Consider the following 15,044-nt stretch of genomic DNA (forward strand, 5'->3'; position numbering starts at 1 on the left):
GTCTCACTGGATATGGACGTGTAAAAAGCGAAGGCCTGCAGGCTGGTGAGCTCTTTGCCCCTGGTCTCCTCCACACTGTCACAGAAGATGTGCTCCCAAGCATAAAGCTTCAGAAGCTTGATGCCCCGCAGCAGCTCATTGGTCTTCTTCAGACGCACACTGGAGTACTCCTGAAAGCACCAAGTCAGGCATTGATAATCGGACATAAAAGAGAATAAAAGGCGTATCCAGGGGGGCAACATCATCAGAATGACTAACTTCTAATTGCATGCAATTTATGTTTTATTAATATACAAGGCAAAAGATTGATAGAGGCTTTTCTTAACAAAAGAAAACAGTCCCTGCTTCTGTACTCACAGTTATTAGAGAGTTCATTTGAGAATTCACTTGAATCACAAACTACAGCCATGCAAGTAGCTGTAACACTGATCGCAAAGACTGACATCCCAAACTTGACCAAATTGCAGCTTTGAATTGGTCGCGTGTTAAATGAAAGATGACCTAATTCATCCTCTGGGGAACAGATTACCATGTACCAGATTAGCCAGAAAAATCCATCCAATATAGTTGTCAAGACAGTTAAAGCTGACATAGAGTGGTCCTGTTGCACATATATGTGAGTTATGGAGGTCTACTTACATACATTAACTTGTTTTTATGGTCAAAAACCTCCTAGTTGCTGTAGACGAGCCGATAGAAATCCTCTTTTCTGACGCTGTTCCCCAGCCGCGATATTTCAGACTCAACTCTCACACCCAGAAGACAGCCAGCGTAGAGCCTTCCCAACTGTCTTGTGATTGGCCAGTACCCGGATGTGACATATTCAGCACACCCACTCTCAGAAGTGCAGCTCCCCCCTCTGTAATGGTGGATGCATTGCTCCTCATTATCAAAACATTGTTTTAACAATGTTTAAAAATAGCTTCTTCACGACTCCCCGCCGCAGTCCCTTTTATGACTTTGACACGGAGTCAGACCCAGAGTCAGAAGACACTGTCGCTCGTGAAACACCTCCACAACGGACGTTATTCTTCTTCTGCGGTTCAATGTACGCAACCGGATGTGCCCGGACTAGTGCCTGGAGCAGGAGGATCTGCTGTTCCGGAGAACCGTTGTTTACGTAACCGGACCGAGTTTTTTCAGAGATCTCGCTGAGCCCGAGATTACAATAAAACACAGCGTTCTCAGCAGTGGCTGAACTGTTTGTTAAGAACCTTCAGGGCTTCGTAAACAAGGAAATGACGCAAGTACACGCTAAAAAACAACGTTAATTGGAACATCCGGTCTAGGTCCGCTTTAAATACAAAGCAAATTTTGAAGTTAAAGTTATAGCAATAATGGGCAACCTCCAGCCTTTGGGCAGAATTTTTTTTTTTGCAGGATTACACTTGAAGGTTTGTCTGAAGAAATGTTTTGGCTAAAACCAGATATGAGTACCATGATCCTGATCCCGTTCAAGAGGTTAGTGTGATATTTGTGTTCAATGTGTGAGTATAGCCCTGAAAAACTAAAACCCAGTGGAAAGCAGGTGGTCCACAAAAGTAACAGGGATGAACAAAGTCAGTGCACTTCAACATCTAGAAACACAAACGACTCTTATTGATCCACAGTTTTCTAGAGTGTCTGGATAAGTCATCATAGAACAAAGTAACCGATTGGCTGACAACAGCAAAGCCTTCATACTCACCAGAGCGCTCTTTTGTGCCTGTGACAGCTTAGTGGCCACAAAGTATTGTACAGGTGCTAACACAGCGATGACGGTCGCTCCAATCAAGGCACTGATTCCCAAGAGGTAGTAGAGCAGGATGACTCCCACAATAATCTGAGAGTGGAGGACACAGAGAGGGGGAGAAAGAAACTGATATTAAATTTAATCATGAATATTTTATTTGTAAAAAAAAAGCTGTGACGACTGGCCGAATGCAGCTGCAGCTTTGTTTTGAAGGTCACTAAAAAAGCCAAGCTTGGACACAATTAAGGTCTGCACTTTTCATTATTCTCTTCTTCTGCTATTTACATGAAAAACACTGTGATTGCATCAGAGAAGAAAATCATTCTACATTTGAAGTGCTCCCTGTGCATGGTGGATGGTTTAAGGACCATCATCATAGTCTCATAGATTCAAGGACAACAACAAAAATAAATCTCTCTTTTTTGGGCCATTGTTAAGATTTAAGTTTTTTTTCTTCCACATCATACTGTTTGGTTGAATAAATATGCAGTCAACATGTATGTTTCCCGAAGAGTCTTAAAGATGACATTAATGAAGAAAATGATATTGAAGGATACAAGAGTCATATTAAGAATTAAAGAGTCAGAAGACACTGACGCTCGTGAAACACCTCCACAACGGACGTTATTATTCTTCTGCGGTTCAATGTACGCAACCGGATGTGCCCGGACTAGTGCCCAGAGCAGGAGGATCTGCTGTTCCGGAGAACCGGTTTTTTACGTAACCGGACCGGGTTTTTTCAGAGATCTCCCTGAGCCCGAGATTACAATAAAACACAGCGTTCTCAGCAGTGGCTGAACTGTTTGTTTTGAACCTTCAGGGCTTCGTAAACAAGGTAATGACGCAGATACACACTAAAAAACAGCATTAATTGGAACTTCCGGTCTAGGTCCGCTTTAAGGTATTTTGACCAAAGCATATAACAGACATGTTCATTAACTTGTAGAAATAGGGTATAATATGAGTCCTTTCATCACATCATCACCTATCAACAAAACATGTTGAGTCATATTTCAATAGGGTTCTGTATAACTGGAACATCTTTATTTATGTTGCATGATAAATTAGGAATAATTAAATTGAAATATTCATATAAACTATGTTTACTTCATCCTGTTGTTCAGATTATTCAGTATCATGCACATGCACCGTCATCTCCATCTCTTTCTATGAGCAGAAGTGAGTAATGTTCACACACATCCTTCTCTGGCTCCTTTCCAGTCACCCACTGTCTTTGGCATCACACTGAACAATGCTGGCTTCATCAATCCACAGGACTCTCAGAACCAGGTGGAGATGGATGTGACAAATTCACACCATCTTCCTCGCCTGTGAGAGGAAAATGAGCGCCAATGGGAACAAGGAGGATAATGGGTGAAATAACAGCAGAATGTGATTTTCTCTCCGCCAGTAAAAGGGGGCACTTTCATACTTATGTAGTCGAGTCTCAGGTGTGACGCATGCGTAGCCGAGGTGTCTAATATGACAAGGTCAGTGTACTGATCCCACACAGGTTTGTGTCCGTCTCTAAGACAGCCATCAAATGCAGAGAGAGCGATTGCTGCCAACAGAGCGTACAGAGCCTACTGTGTCCTCTGTTAACATCTTTGGGAACAGATGGTTCGCTATAATCTGGTGGGTTTACATTCTTGAAAGGTTGATTAACATGCACGAGCACAACTTTAAATTAAATTTAAATCTGCTGTCTGCATTTATGTCCTTAAAGTTAAAGGTGCATTATGTAATAATTCTAAAGCAACTGGTCATAAAATCCTCCTAATGTGTCGTAGAGACTCAGGAATAATGTTCATATAACAAACTGAACTCACCAACAACAGTACAGACAAAATATTTGCATTAAAAAAAATATTTTGCAGACTGCAAATCATGTTTATGTTTTGTAATTATGTTTTTGGCATGTGGCGCCACCTACCGCCGTCTACCAATCATTGCAGTCAGTAGAGTCTCACCTGCCGAGCAACCACGGGTTGCCAGTTAGTGAGTCAGAAAACGAAACCTAAAAGACCTTGGTATTTTGAATTTGAATGTAGTAACCGTTTTTGGCCACATTCTTACATATGGCACATTTAAAGTCAAAACACATAGAAACAACACATTTTAAAATCTGTAAAACGTGACAACGCTATCTTAAGCTTCACTGTTGATGCAAATGACCTGATGATTGGAGGAAAGAGGGAAATTGTGACATGAAAACTGATCCTCGGTGAATAAAGAAAGCAGTTGAAAGAGAGATGGAGCCTGTTTTGAAACTAAACCTCAAGGGTTTGAAGAAATCGTATTATATATTTTCTTTTCATCATTGCTTATTTTCCTCATTAGGGACATAATGTTATATGTCAGCAATGATTCTATAGTTATGACAGCACTACAATGCCTGAAGGTCGTGACCATGTTTGTTTGCAGCAAATCTATTCATAATCTAATCCCATGGAGGCACATGTAACACCTGACACTTGGTTTTCACCCGCAACATATTTGTACGAATTTCATTATTTTCTGCTGGAGCATACAAAGAAAAGCAGAGTCTGATGGGGGGGGGGGAAAAATCAAACACAATACACAGCGAGCTGAAGGCAATAAAAACAATACGGCACACAAACAAAAGCGTGCAACAAAATAAGAGAGAGCAATAATCGAAATGTAGCTAAATGACAAAAGGGGAATTCTGTTCACAAAACGACACAATGTGAAACACCTGCTGTGTATTTGTGTGCCGACAGAGTGTGGCAACAGGGACATTTGGATTTTTTAATCAGTGCCAAGGAGAGAGCACCGTCATGATTGTCTTTACAATCGTAAATATCAGGTTCCTGTGTGAAAGTCGTAATCCTCAAACATGTTTCTTATATTACCTGCACTGGCATGGCCCACAGGTTAGGACACAGAAAGAAGAACCACATCAGCTGGTTGGTATCTATGGCAACCAGGCTGCAGATCTGAGCAACCGTGAGCTCACCCAGAGACATGTTGGAGGTGCACAGACGCATGATCTTGTTGTAGATTTTCGTCTGAGGAAGAGAACGCCAAGGTTGTTATGGTTAACCAAAACTAACGCAACAACGAAAACTAAAATTGTAAAAAACGTTGTAAAAAAATAAAAGTTAGAGTTTAAAAATTATAGCGAAAATGTGCTTAGTTTGTGTCTTTGTAAATCTATTTCATACATAATCCTTTTGGGTTTATTTGAAGTGTGTTTCTCTACATCATATGTGTTATGTAGTTAATTGGGTTGGTTTGGTTCAACCCAAAGTGAATAAAACCTCTAGTCTAGGGGTTTATTTGATTCAGGGATGGTTTTTCACCTGTCCTAATAAACCTTTAAAATGGCATCTTTTGCTGGGTTTTAAACGACACAATACTTATTATCACCTTTTTGAATCTTGCACCTGGCAAACACTCCACATTACAAATAAATAACACTATAACTAATAAAAGCATGCATTTACAAAAAATAAAAACAAATAAAAACTAGCAAACACGCTCTAAAAATAACTTAAAAAACAAACAACTAAAGTCAATACTAAATAAAACTGTTGTACTATTGTAACCTTGGTGGACATCGAGTGAAATCAACAGAACAAATGAACTGAACTGAAGAATCTGTCAAAAATCAATACCTGAATGGCTCCACGCAGGTTAATGCCAGTTTCAATGGCCACGTAGTAAGAAGCCTGGAGGAAGGTCCTCTGCAGGAGCAGGGCGAAGAAGAGCAGCACGGCCAGCACGTATGCATTCTCCAGAAACTCCTTGGAGGAAATGAAATAGATACCAAGCAACCTCATCTGGAAGATCAAGCAGGTTGGCAAAGGGAATGAGTAATGGCAAATAGAGATATTGAGCGCTTTATCAGTGTTAGTAAAGCAGGAGGCCCGGCAAGGTCAATCACACCGGACAGCCAGGAGAGTTTCAGAGGAGAAAACTCTTACTGTTACTTCATTAAATTAAAACTAAATTACATGGTAAATTAGCTATAACAACAGACACAAGATCTGCCTCAACGTTTAATTAATTCTGCATCAGTTACCCTAACACCCTTATGCCATACACTCATTCAGACAAATTATCAAGACTTTAATTGCTGAAATCTCCTATTTCCTACATTTTGATGATTAATTGAAGCGAAAATAAAATCAATAGTCAAAGCAGGGGTGTCAAACGTACGGCCCGCAGGCCAGAACCGGCCCACCAGAAGGTCAAATTGGCCCACAAGATGAATTAGTGTAAACTACTGTTGTAAGAATGCTGTGGCCCCTTTAAGAGCCGGTGTACGTGCAGGGAGAGAGAGAGTGAGTGAGCGGCACTGAGTGTGTGTGTGTGTGTGGAGAGAGTTAGCATTAGTCACTATGAAGTGGGGTAAATATGAGTTGTGTTCCAAGCCTGTTGAGAGAAATAAACGCTCAGACTCTGTTGACTCTGTAGAAGTAAGTAAGTGTAAGTGTTAACCTAGATCTTGACATGTTATATGTGAAATACTAGAATTTTTAATTCCAAATACCTGAGGCTAAATGTTTTGTATCTTTGTAGATCCACTGTGATCTTTAACTTGCATTGCACATGAATGTAAGAAAATGATAAACGTAAGCATAACATTTTCAGGTTTTTTATAATATGTTTTGTGAAAAGATTCATTAAATGTAAAAGCAGTTTTTTTTTATTGGTTATTATGATATTATTGTACTTGTGCGGCACACTTGAGACCAGACTGCTCTGTAATTAAATGCATGTTTAAATGCATGTTAATTAGAGGACTTACAACAGAAAACAACAAGCAGATTAAAAATAAATAAATAAATAAAAATATTTTCTTTCAAAATCAGCTGGAGGAGACACATCAAGTATCAGCCCATTACTGCGCTGTGTCTTTCTCCCTCTCGTTCTGCTCCTTGTCAAATAGCATAGTCTCAATCATTTTGTTGTTTCCAATATTTTCTGTCGTTGATGAAGCTTAAATAGGAAAAAAAAAAACATGCACATGCACTAACACGAGACTGAGAGTGTGTCGGTTAGTATTAATACAATTTAAATACACTATATTTTCATAAAATAAAGAAAAATGTGCTGAAGCATCAAGAGGCGTTCATGATCATTCTATTATTGAGTCATAGCCTTTCTAATTGTAATCGCATCAAATGATGAGGTTGTCAGCATACGCTCCAAACTAAAAATGTGTTGTTTTTTTAACCTTTTATATTAACCGATTATCTTTAATTTTAAGCCTCTCAATATTGTGGACGTGACTGTCAGATATTTCCCACAGTAATTGTTACAGAGGGGAACCTGTGTGGCTGCATAATGGCGTCTTAGAAACTGAGACGGCTCTAGCGGCAATAAAAGTCATTAATATTTCACAAGGCTTAAATTAATACACCATCGGGGCAGGTGTCCTGGAGAAGGAGGGCGTCATAAATGTGACAAAATGTGACCTTTGAGAGGCACAAGGACTCTGATGAAGCCTTTTTTGGGATCTCTGCTTATATGAGAAAACATCAGAAGCTTTTTATGTGACTCAGTGTGTTTTACAAGGCAAGGCCTTAACTTTGTTGATTATGGGTGAATTCCAATTCCTTGCTTAACCCTCAATCTCAAAAATGTGCGCTCCCTCTAGTGCAAGTGCTGTCCCGATTCTCAGAAAAATTAAGTTGAGGGGCGAGTTTAAGGGCTGTAGCCCCCTCAATATTGAGATTTTCCGAGACCACCCTTGGGAGCAAGGGCTACCCAGAATGCATTGTGTGTTTTCACATAAGAAAGATGGCGCCGAAAGCAGCGAAGCGAGTGCGATACAAATTAAGTATTTTCTTTGTTAATAGAGATATAAAAATTATGAGAAACCATTATATTATCTTAGTTTAGGCCCATATTATGGATTACTGACGTCATTGTTGCGTAACATTTATTTTTATTTTACGATCTTTTGTCAATAGCCGGCCGGTGCGGACAAGTGATCGTTTGCTATGGTTTACTTTTCAATAAGCCGTGGTGTGTGGTAACTGTCAGCTGAATATGTCCGTGGTTGTGGTATTTGTATGAGTATCATCTTATAACTAACTGACAACCTAATAACTTGACTGAAATAAAATAATAAATAAATAATCGTGACGTAAATGTCTTCTTCTTCTTCTTTTTTGGAGTTGACAGACTGGACGCAGCTTTCGCGTTATTCTGCCCCCTACAGTCTGAAGACGTATCTGCATTTAAGGGGTGTCCCATTTCTAAGTGACAAAATAACCCTCAACATTTGGTTTTCAGGGCCAGTTAAGATAAGGGTTGAGCTTGAGGGTTAAGATTGAGGGTTAAGATAGGAATTGGAATTGGCCCTATGTCTACATGTTACGTGCTTCCTGCTTCAGCCCACAAACATCAGTGTAGAGTAAAACTGAATAAATGCAGGTAAATCCCAGGTAACTCTCATGCCAACCACACTCACACACACTGAGCTGAGAGACTATCTAATGTGATTCTGAGGCAAAATCCATGAACAACAAAAATAAATGCCTTCAGAGGGTGTTACTGTTACTATGTCATACATTAAACAAGATTAAAGAGGTACCAGAACAACAAACTATCAAGTATTATGCTTTCAGAAAAAAAATGTCTCATGTCATTTTAATGTGCGTGTTGTTTTATCGCCCTCACCGGCGCCTGAATGGTGCGGTTGTCTTTGCTGATGTGGTGGACGATGCCGGAGATGCAGAGAGGACCGGCAAAGCCCAGGAGGTCGGCTAAGAAGCGGAATGTGATGCTGAGTATGAGCGGCCTCCCAAACGCTTTTCTTAAGGCCTGCCAGATCCACTTTGGACCCAGTGGTGCTGTGCCCTGAGGCCTCTGAGAAGACAGAGGAAGAAGAAAAGCTGAGTGAAGACAGTGGAAGTGGAAGTCGAGCTGCACTTGGCCGATGACAACAGCTACAAGCAATTCTGTTCATTTTAAATAATTCACCTTTTTAGAATATAAAGCACAGAAAGCATAAATCACAAGTACACATTGTTCAATACGTGCTATGAATTAGCATGGTTACATGGTCAGGCAAAACATTGCACAGCTATTTCTATGTGGAGCTTAAGGAGCCCCTGAAGTGACATAAGGAAAAAAAAAATGGAGAAATTGAAACTTTTTCCTTTTTTTTATCTCGAGTAAAAAAAAAAAAAAAGACGAAAAAAAAAAAAATGTAAATCTCGAGTTTCAAAGTCGAGATCTCGAGTTTCCCAAAAAAAAAATATATATAATTTTAACTCGAGATCTTCACTTTGAAACTCGAGATTAATTATTTTTTTTTTTTTCATCTTTTTTTTTTTTTTTCTCATGTCACTTCGGGGGCTCTGTAGGAACTGAACTAACAACAAGAAATAATAATAATAAAAAAAATGCTGAAAGAGCAAGGAGAAATAATTGGACAGAGTTTCCATCCTTGTTCTGCTGCTGCATCATGGGATGTGATGAGTAATGATAAGTAACTAATGGTGTTAGAAAACCATGACAGCGTTGCAGATGATGAGGATTAAACAAGTGAAAAGGCAGTTTAGAGGTCTTGCATTACTTCTAGAGACTATTAAGACTTTACAATCACTTTGAGAGTTGAATGTATTTCCTGAACAGATGGGGAGACAAAGTAACCTTAATTTATATGCATAATAATGTGAAAAACTAACTTTGAAAAGTCAGTCTGAACAGCTCAGTTCAGTGGATTTGTTCACAACTGTCAGAGGAAATGATCTGCACTGGTATATTTCTGTGCATGTGTGTGTGTGAGTGTGTGTGTGTGACACATTTCTTCTTTAAAGTCTGGGAGGTTTTCCATGAATTTCAATGGAAAAATAGAGATACACTGTAATGGTCACATACTCCATGTTCCTACATACTTTCTGAGAAGGACTGAGTCACATTTACACACATGCACGTGCCCACGCGTGCACACACTCATACACACACACATCCTCTCTGTCTACCTTGCTGTAGGTTCAAGCAGTAAAAGGAAGGAGAATGTTTCATGTTTCATTCTCATACGCACAAAGTGAAAACTAGCTTCCCATGACGTGCAGCGCTCTCACCCCCGCAGGGGTCGGGATGTCGTCTCGTTCACAGTACAATGAGAATGACCTGGCGCCTCCGGGCTCTCCTTTGAGTGTCCCGTCCCCCACCCCTTCCCCCCCATTCTCCACTGGGATCTCTCCATCCCTCTCATCCCTCGCTCATGCTTTCACACCGGATACACACACGCAGCACTGACGAATTTCTCTGACCTTCCAAACACTGGAAAACGATGACCCTGTAGAAGAGGAACCTTCACCTCCTTTCCCTAACACGTCCTCCAAAAACCGAGACAGAGGAACAACAAGGAAATTATTCTCAGCTCGCGCAGTATTAGAAATCCTTAGAAAACCACGTCAGAGAGATAGCAGTGCATTGAAGCAGTGTCGCTACGGGGCACCATGACATGTGGACATGAGGTCTCTGAGAGACCAAATCCACAAGTAATAAGCAAACTGGTAATAGAAACACGCTGCAGCAACTACACAACTAACACATGCACTGCCACTTTGTCATTCCATCACACAGACGCAGTCACACTTCCATCACCTGTCTAGTTTCCACTTCATCACTCGGTTGTTCGTCTCTGGATGTTATCAAGAGACACAATAGGAGAAACTCACAAAGACAAAGGGATGACTTGCAAACCTAACGCAGAAATGTTTAAATGCTCAGGAGTAGATAACCGAGATAACTGGTTAGGGTTAGAGAGAAGTGCTGGATAAGGTAAAGACAAACAGATTTTGAACAGATTGATGCAAGGCTGAGTCGGCCAGAAAGATTTACATTTGACTTTGTACAATTTGGTGCAGATTATGAGACTACTTCTTTTCCTTTCCTTTATATTTCTTTTATAAAAGTAGACACACAGGATTGTTTTTGTCTTGTCGGAATGATGACTCATAGTGAATAATATTCTACAGCTTCTCTAATCAATCCTGTAATTCTAGAGAATTACAGTGGCAGTGTGACCCTATTGATTAGTCATGTTTGTGAGGGCCAATTCCAATTCCTATCTTAACCCTCAATCTTAACCCTAAAGCTCAACCCTTAATCTTAACTGGCCCTCAAAACCAAGTGTTGAGGGTTATTTTGTCACTTAGAAATGGGACACCCCTTAAATGCAGATACGTCTTCAGACTGTGGGGGGCAGAATAACGCGAAAGCTGCGTCCAGTCTGTCAACTCCTTACCCTTCAATAACAACTTATTGAAGGGTAAACGATAGCGAACGATCGCTTGTCCGCACCGGCCGGCTATTGACAAAAGATCGTAAAATAAACATAAATGTTACGCAACAATGACGTCAGTAATCCATAATATGGGCCTAAACTAAGATAATATAATGGTTTTCATCATTTTTATATCTCTATCAACAAAGAAAATACTTCATTTGTATCGCACTCGCTTCGCTGCTTTCGACGCCATCTTTCTTATGTGAAAACACGCTATGCATTCTGGGTAGCCCTTGCTCCCAAGGATGGTCTTGGAAAATCTCAATATTGAGGGCGATACAGCCCTTAAACTCGCCCCTCAACTTAATTTTTCTGAGAATCGGGACAGCACTTGCACTAGAGGGAGCGCGCATTTTTGAGATTGAGGGTTAAGATTGAGGATTAAGCAAGGAATTGGAATTCACCCATGAGAACAGCTGTATGAAACAAAACAAGCTGCAGTCCAAGATCTTCAAGATCAAGATTTCAAACCTTATTTGTGTCTGTGGGTGGACGATCAGTGGTGATCTCCGGATAATAGTCAGTGCGTTCAGAAAAACATTGGCAGTCCTATAATTATCTTGCCTAATGACGACTATTTCTTCAGCAACAATGATGCCAGGGAAAAAAAAGTGTGATTTTTATCACTTTTGTTACATGTTCTCGGTTATGTAGAAGTGCAGTGAAATCACACTGAAATGTACTGCACTTGTGTACCACGTAATTTGAGTATTCTTCCGTTCATGTTGTGCAAAGTTTCACAGGAACTGTGCATGCTCTGACGCCTTTTCACACCGACCTATCTGGTTTTAAACAGCAACCGCATCCTCAACCGTTAAACGTTGTGCGTCGGTGTACTAACCTTCTGCTCTTCGAAGGCTTGGCGTAACTTTATATAGTTGGTAAGAGCTCTCATTGCAATGGGCAGTTTGCCGATGACTTTGAGGTCAATGGGTCGTCTGTGAGCGGAGGTGATGAAAGTGTTCATCCACCAGTAGGTGGCTTTGGACAGGAGGTTCACAAAGGGCTGCAGGAATCGAACACCGAGGTCCTGAAGGTCCTCAGGGGGCTTCACCTCTGTGGGGTTTGCAAAACACACGTAGCGCTGCAATAGAAGAAAAATAAATGAATATAAGTGGATATAAACACAGGAAAGGTGAAACATCTATAGAGATATTGATTTAAATTGCTATTTAATGCTCGTATAATGGTTTTCTAACGTCATTAAGGACATTTCTGTATCTGAAAACCTTAATATTTATGGTTGTCTTTTCCTTCTACTTTCAAAATCAGACTCAAGCTTTTATAATCGAAAATATCAGCACAGGAGAAGAAGAAGAGAGATGTGATGGAAGTGTGAAAAGTGCCAAGAACAGACGTCAGAAAAGATGAATAATTTGATTTGTTTCATAGAAAGTAGGTCAATAACTGGCGGATAATTTATCTCAGCCAATGTCAGGACAAATAACAAATACATTCATTATGAGTTACATTTTATAACACTCTATTTTTACAAGCCATATATAAAAATATATATCAATTATGTTGGGACTTTGTGTTATTACCACACCATCAATAGTAAAATATGAATAAACAATATGTGAATGTGTGATTTAGGGGACTGTTCAAAGGGAAGTGATTCTTATATTCTTTCCCATTCATATCATTTATTATATGATATAATTTACTTTTATATTTATAATTTTTTTTTATATGAACCAATAAAACACTCAAATCAAACAAGTACTGTTTAAAAGACCAAGTATATATACTAGTAGTATCTAGTACTAGTATATCTCTCACGTAATCATCTTTCAACCATTCTTTTATGGTTGTTATCATGAAGTGCTGTACATACATTTACCAGTGGTGAATTCTGGTGACTGGTTTTGATTTTGGTGTATCCCTTACATTCAGTAACATGGCAAGATCAACTTTATTTATTTATTTATTACATTTTTGGTGAAATATATATATATATATATATATATATATATATATATATATATATATATATATAAATATATATAATTGCAGGTTCAGGTCATCAGGTCAATGACAACACTGGGTTAAGACCAAAGTCCTGCTAAGACGATAATAATAATAATAATAATAATAATAATACAAAATGATATTGTTTGTATATTGTGTTATTTCTTTTTAACATAACTGTCACATGACAACAAAAAAAACGTTGTGTGGCGTCACTGGATCCAGACTATATTTAACATCCGCCATTTGACTCCAAGAACAGACAACAATCACATGGCTACACATGCCTATAAACGCACACTTGCACGCGCACAAACACGTGCGCACACACACACACACACACACACACAGAGGGACACTCACCCGGCCCAGGATGACATTGATCTCCACAGCGAGTAGTAGTCCATAGAGCAGCACCAGCAGTCCAGTGATGCAGTAGCGTAGCTGCCGGGGGCCGATGCCATGTTCTGTGTATTTGGCAAACTTGGTGGTCTTCATGATGAAGGCCAGCACCCAGTAGATCAGCAGGGCTGAGTATGTTTAGCAAGGACCAAAAAGACAAAAAAGCAAATCACTGATAACAAACCTGATGACATACAGTCAATCAGTATATTTATGATGGGAAAAACATGTATGAGGCCAGGGGTTAGGAAGAGGGCAGGTAAAAGTGCTGCTGATCGATCTCAAGATTCAAGATGCTTTATTTATCCCGAGGGAAATTATTGTGCAACAACTGGGAGGTAAAAGTGGAGATGTACAAGATAAATAAAATAAAAAATAAAAGTAAAATAAACAAATAAGACAAATGCAACAAAGTGCCAAACAGAAGGAAAAAGACATACAACAGTAACTTAAATGCAACAATGCCACAAAAAAAACAAAAAAAAATCTCATCCTGCAAACAGCATCTTTGAACTGCTCCACTCTGGTAAGCGGTATCGTGCCATCAGGACAAGGACATCACGCCATCGAGATAGCTTTTTCATCAGGCTATTTCTCTCCTAAACTAATGACTGTAAAATGTGTGAGCGGTTGAAGAACATCAGCAATAATGTTCACTGATGAAAGGGGACAAGGTAATGTTATATATATGTGTATATATATATATATATATATATATATATATATATATATATATACATATATATATATATATGTATGTAATAATCTCATGTAACTAAACAGGAGGCGAGTGATATATTTATGAGCAAAAGCAATTGTATACATTTCTCATTTCTGGGTAAAACCCATGCTTAACACTGTCTCTACCCAGAGCAGCAATCTGTGAATGGTTATAGTGATCCATGCACTCTAAAAAGTGTAACATGCAGTTATTCATTTAAACGAATAACTGCCATTTAAAACAGGATAAAATTACTGATTTGATTGTAAAACTCAATCTTCTTGCATTTAGAGAACATCAAGTTTGATTTAAACTGAACTAAATATACGTCCAAAGGACCCAAAACAAATAATAATATAATATTTTTAGTTTGAGTCGAATGAGTTGCTCATTGCTCACTGCTCAGTCAGAGCACATGTTAAGTCTGGTAGCTCCCTCTCGGCATGCTGGCCAGACGCCTGACATCTGATATCTTTTACGTCCTGGGTGGATTTCGTCCAAAAATAAACGTAAGTAGCAAAGCAGTTGCTGATAATTAACATTTTAGTGTTTTGTATTGTTAAAATTGCAAAGAACAGCCCAATTAAAGTACTTGGCGATAGCTGCCACGATTGTAACGTTAGCTGGCAGTAATGTTAGCTAGCTAGCATTTAGCGGAAATGTTATGACCGTGAATAATAATAAATATTATATTTATATATATATATATATATATATATATATATATATTCATATTATATATTTTATATATATATCTAAATATACCAACTTTCTAACCCTTTACAAGTGTCGCAATGTAAGTTACATTAGGTTGATTCAATTTCAATTTATTAGTTTGGTTCAATAACTAAGAAAATGATTTGGATCAAGGCAAAACATTAAGGTTGAGTCAAGTGCAGTATTATTGTAATATTTACATCAACATAAAATAACCAGGT

At 39.0% G+C, this 15,044-nt stretch overlaps 1 protein-coding gene across 2 annotated transcripts in view; it reads right to left on the reverse strand.

Moving 5' to 3' along the window:
• Nucleotides 1-15,044, reverse strand: part of abcc8 (ATP-binding cassette, sub-family C (CFTR/MRP), member 8) — a gene marked incomplete at both ends in the record, with an annotated part of 85,337 nt that overhangs the window by 56,517 nt on the left and 13,776 nt on the right. For both annotated transcript variants that reach the window (XM_083894134.1, XM_083894133.1), the window contains 7 exons: nt 8-170; nt 1,688-1,822; nt 4,606-4,761; nt 5,371-5,535; nt 8,387-8,575; nt 11,854-12,096; nt 13,347-13,513. In XM_083894134.1, coding sequence (XP_083750260.1) covers nt 8-170; nt 1,688-1,822; nt 4,606-4,761; nt 5,371-5,535; nt 8,387-8,575; nt 11,854-12,096; nt 13,347-13,513 — 1,218 coding nt within the window. The remainder of the gene's footprint in view (nt 1-7; nt 171-1,687; nt 1,823-4,605; nt 4,762-5,370; nt 5,536-8,386; nt 8,576-11,853; nt 12,097-13,346; nt 13,514-15,044) is intronic.

Source organism: Microchirus variegatus, assembly GCF_963457635.1.
Source record: "Microchirus variegatus genome assembly, chromosome: 8".
Lineage (NCBI taxonomy): Eukaryota > Metazoa > Chordata > Actinopteri > Pleuronectiformes > Soleidae > Microchirus > Microchirus variegatus.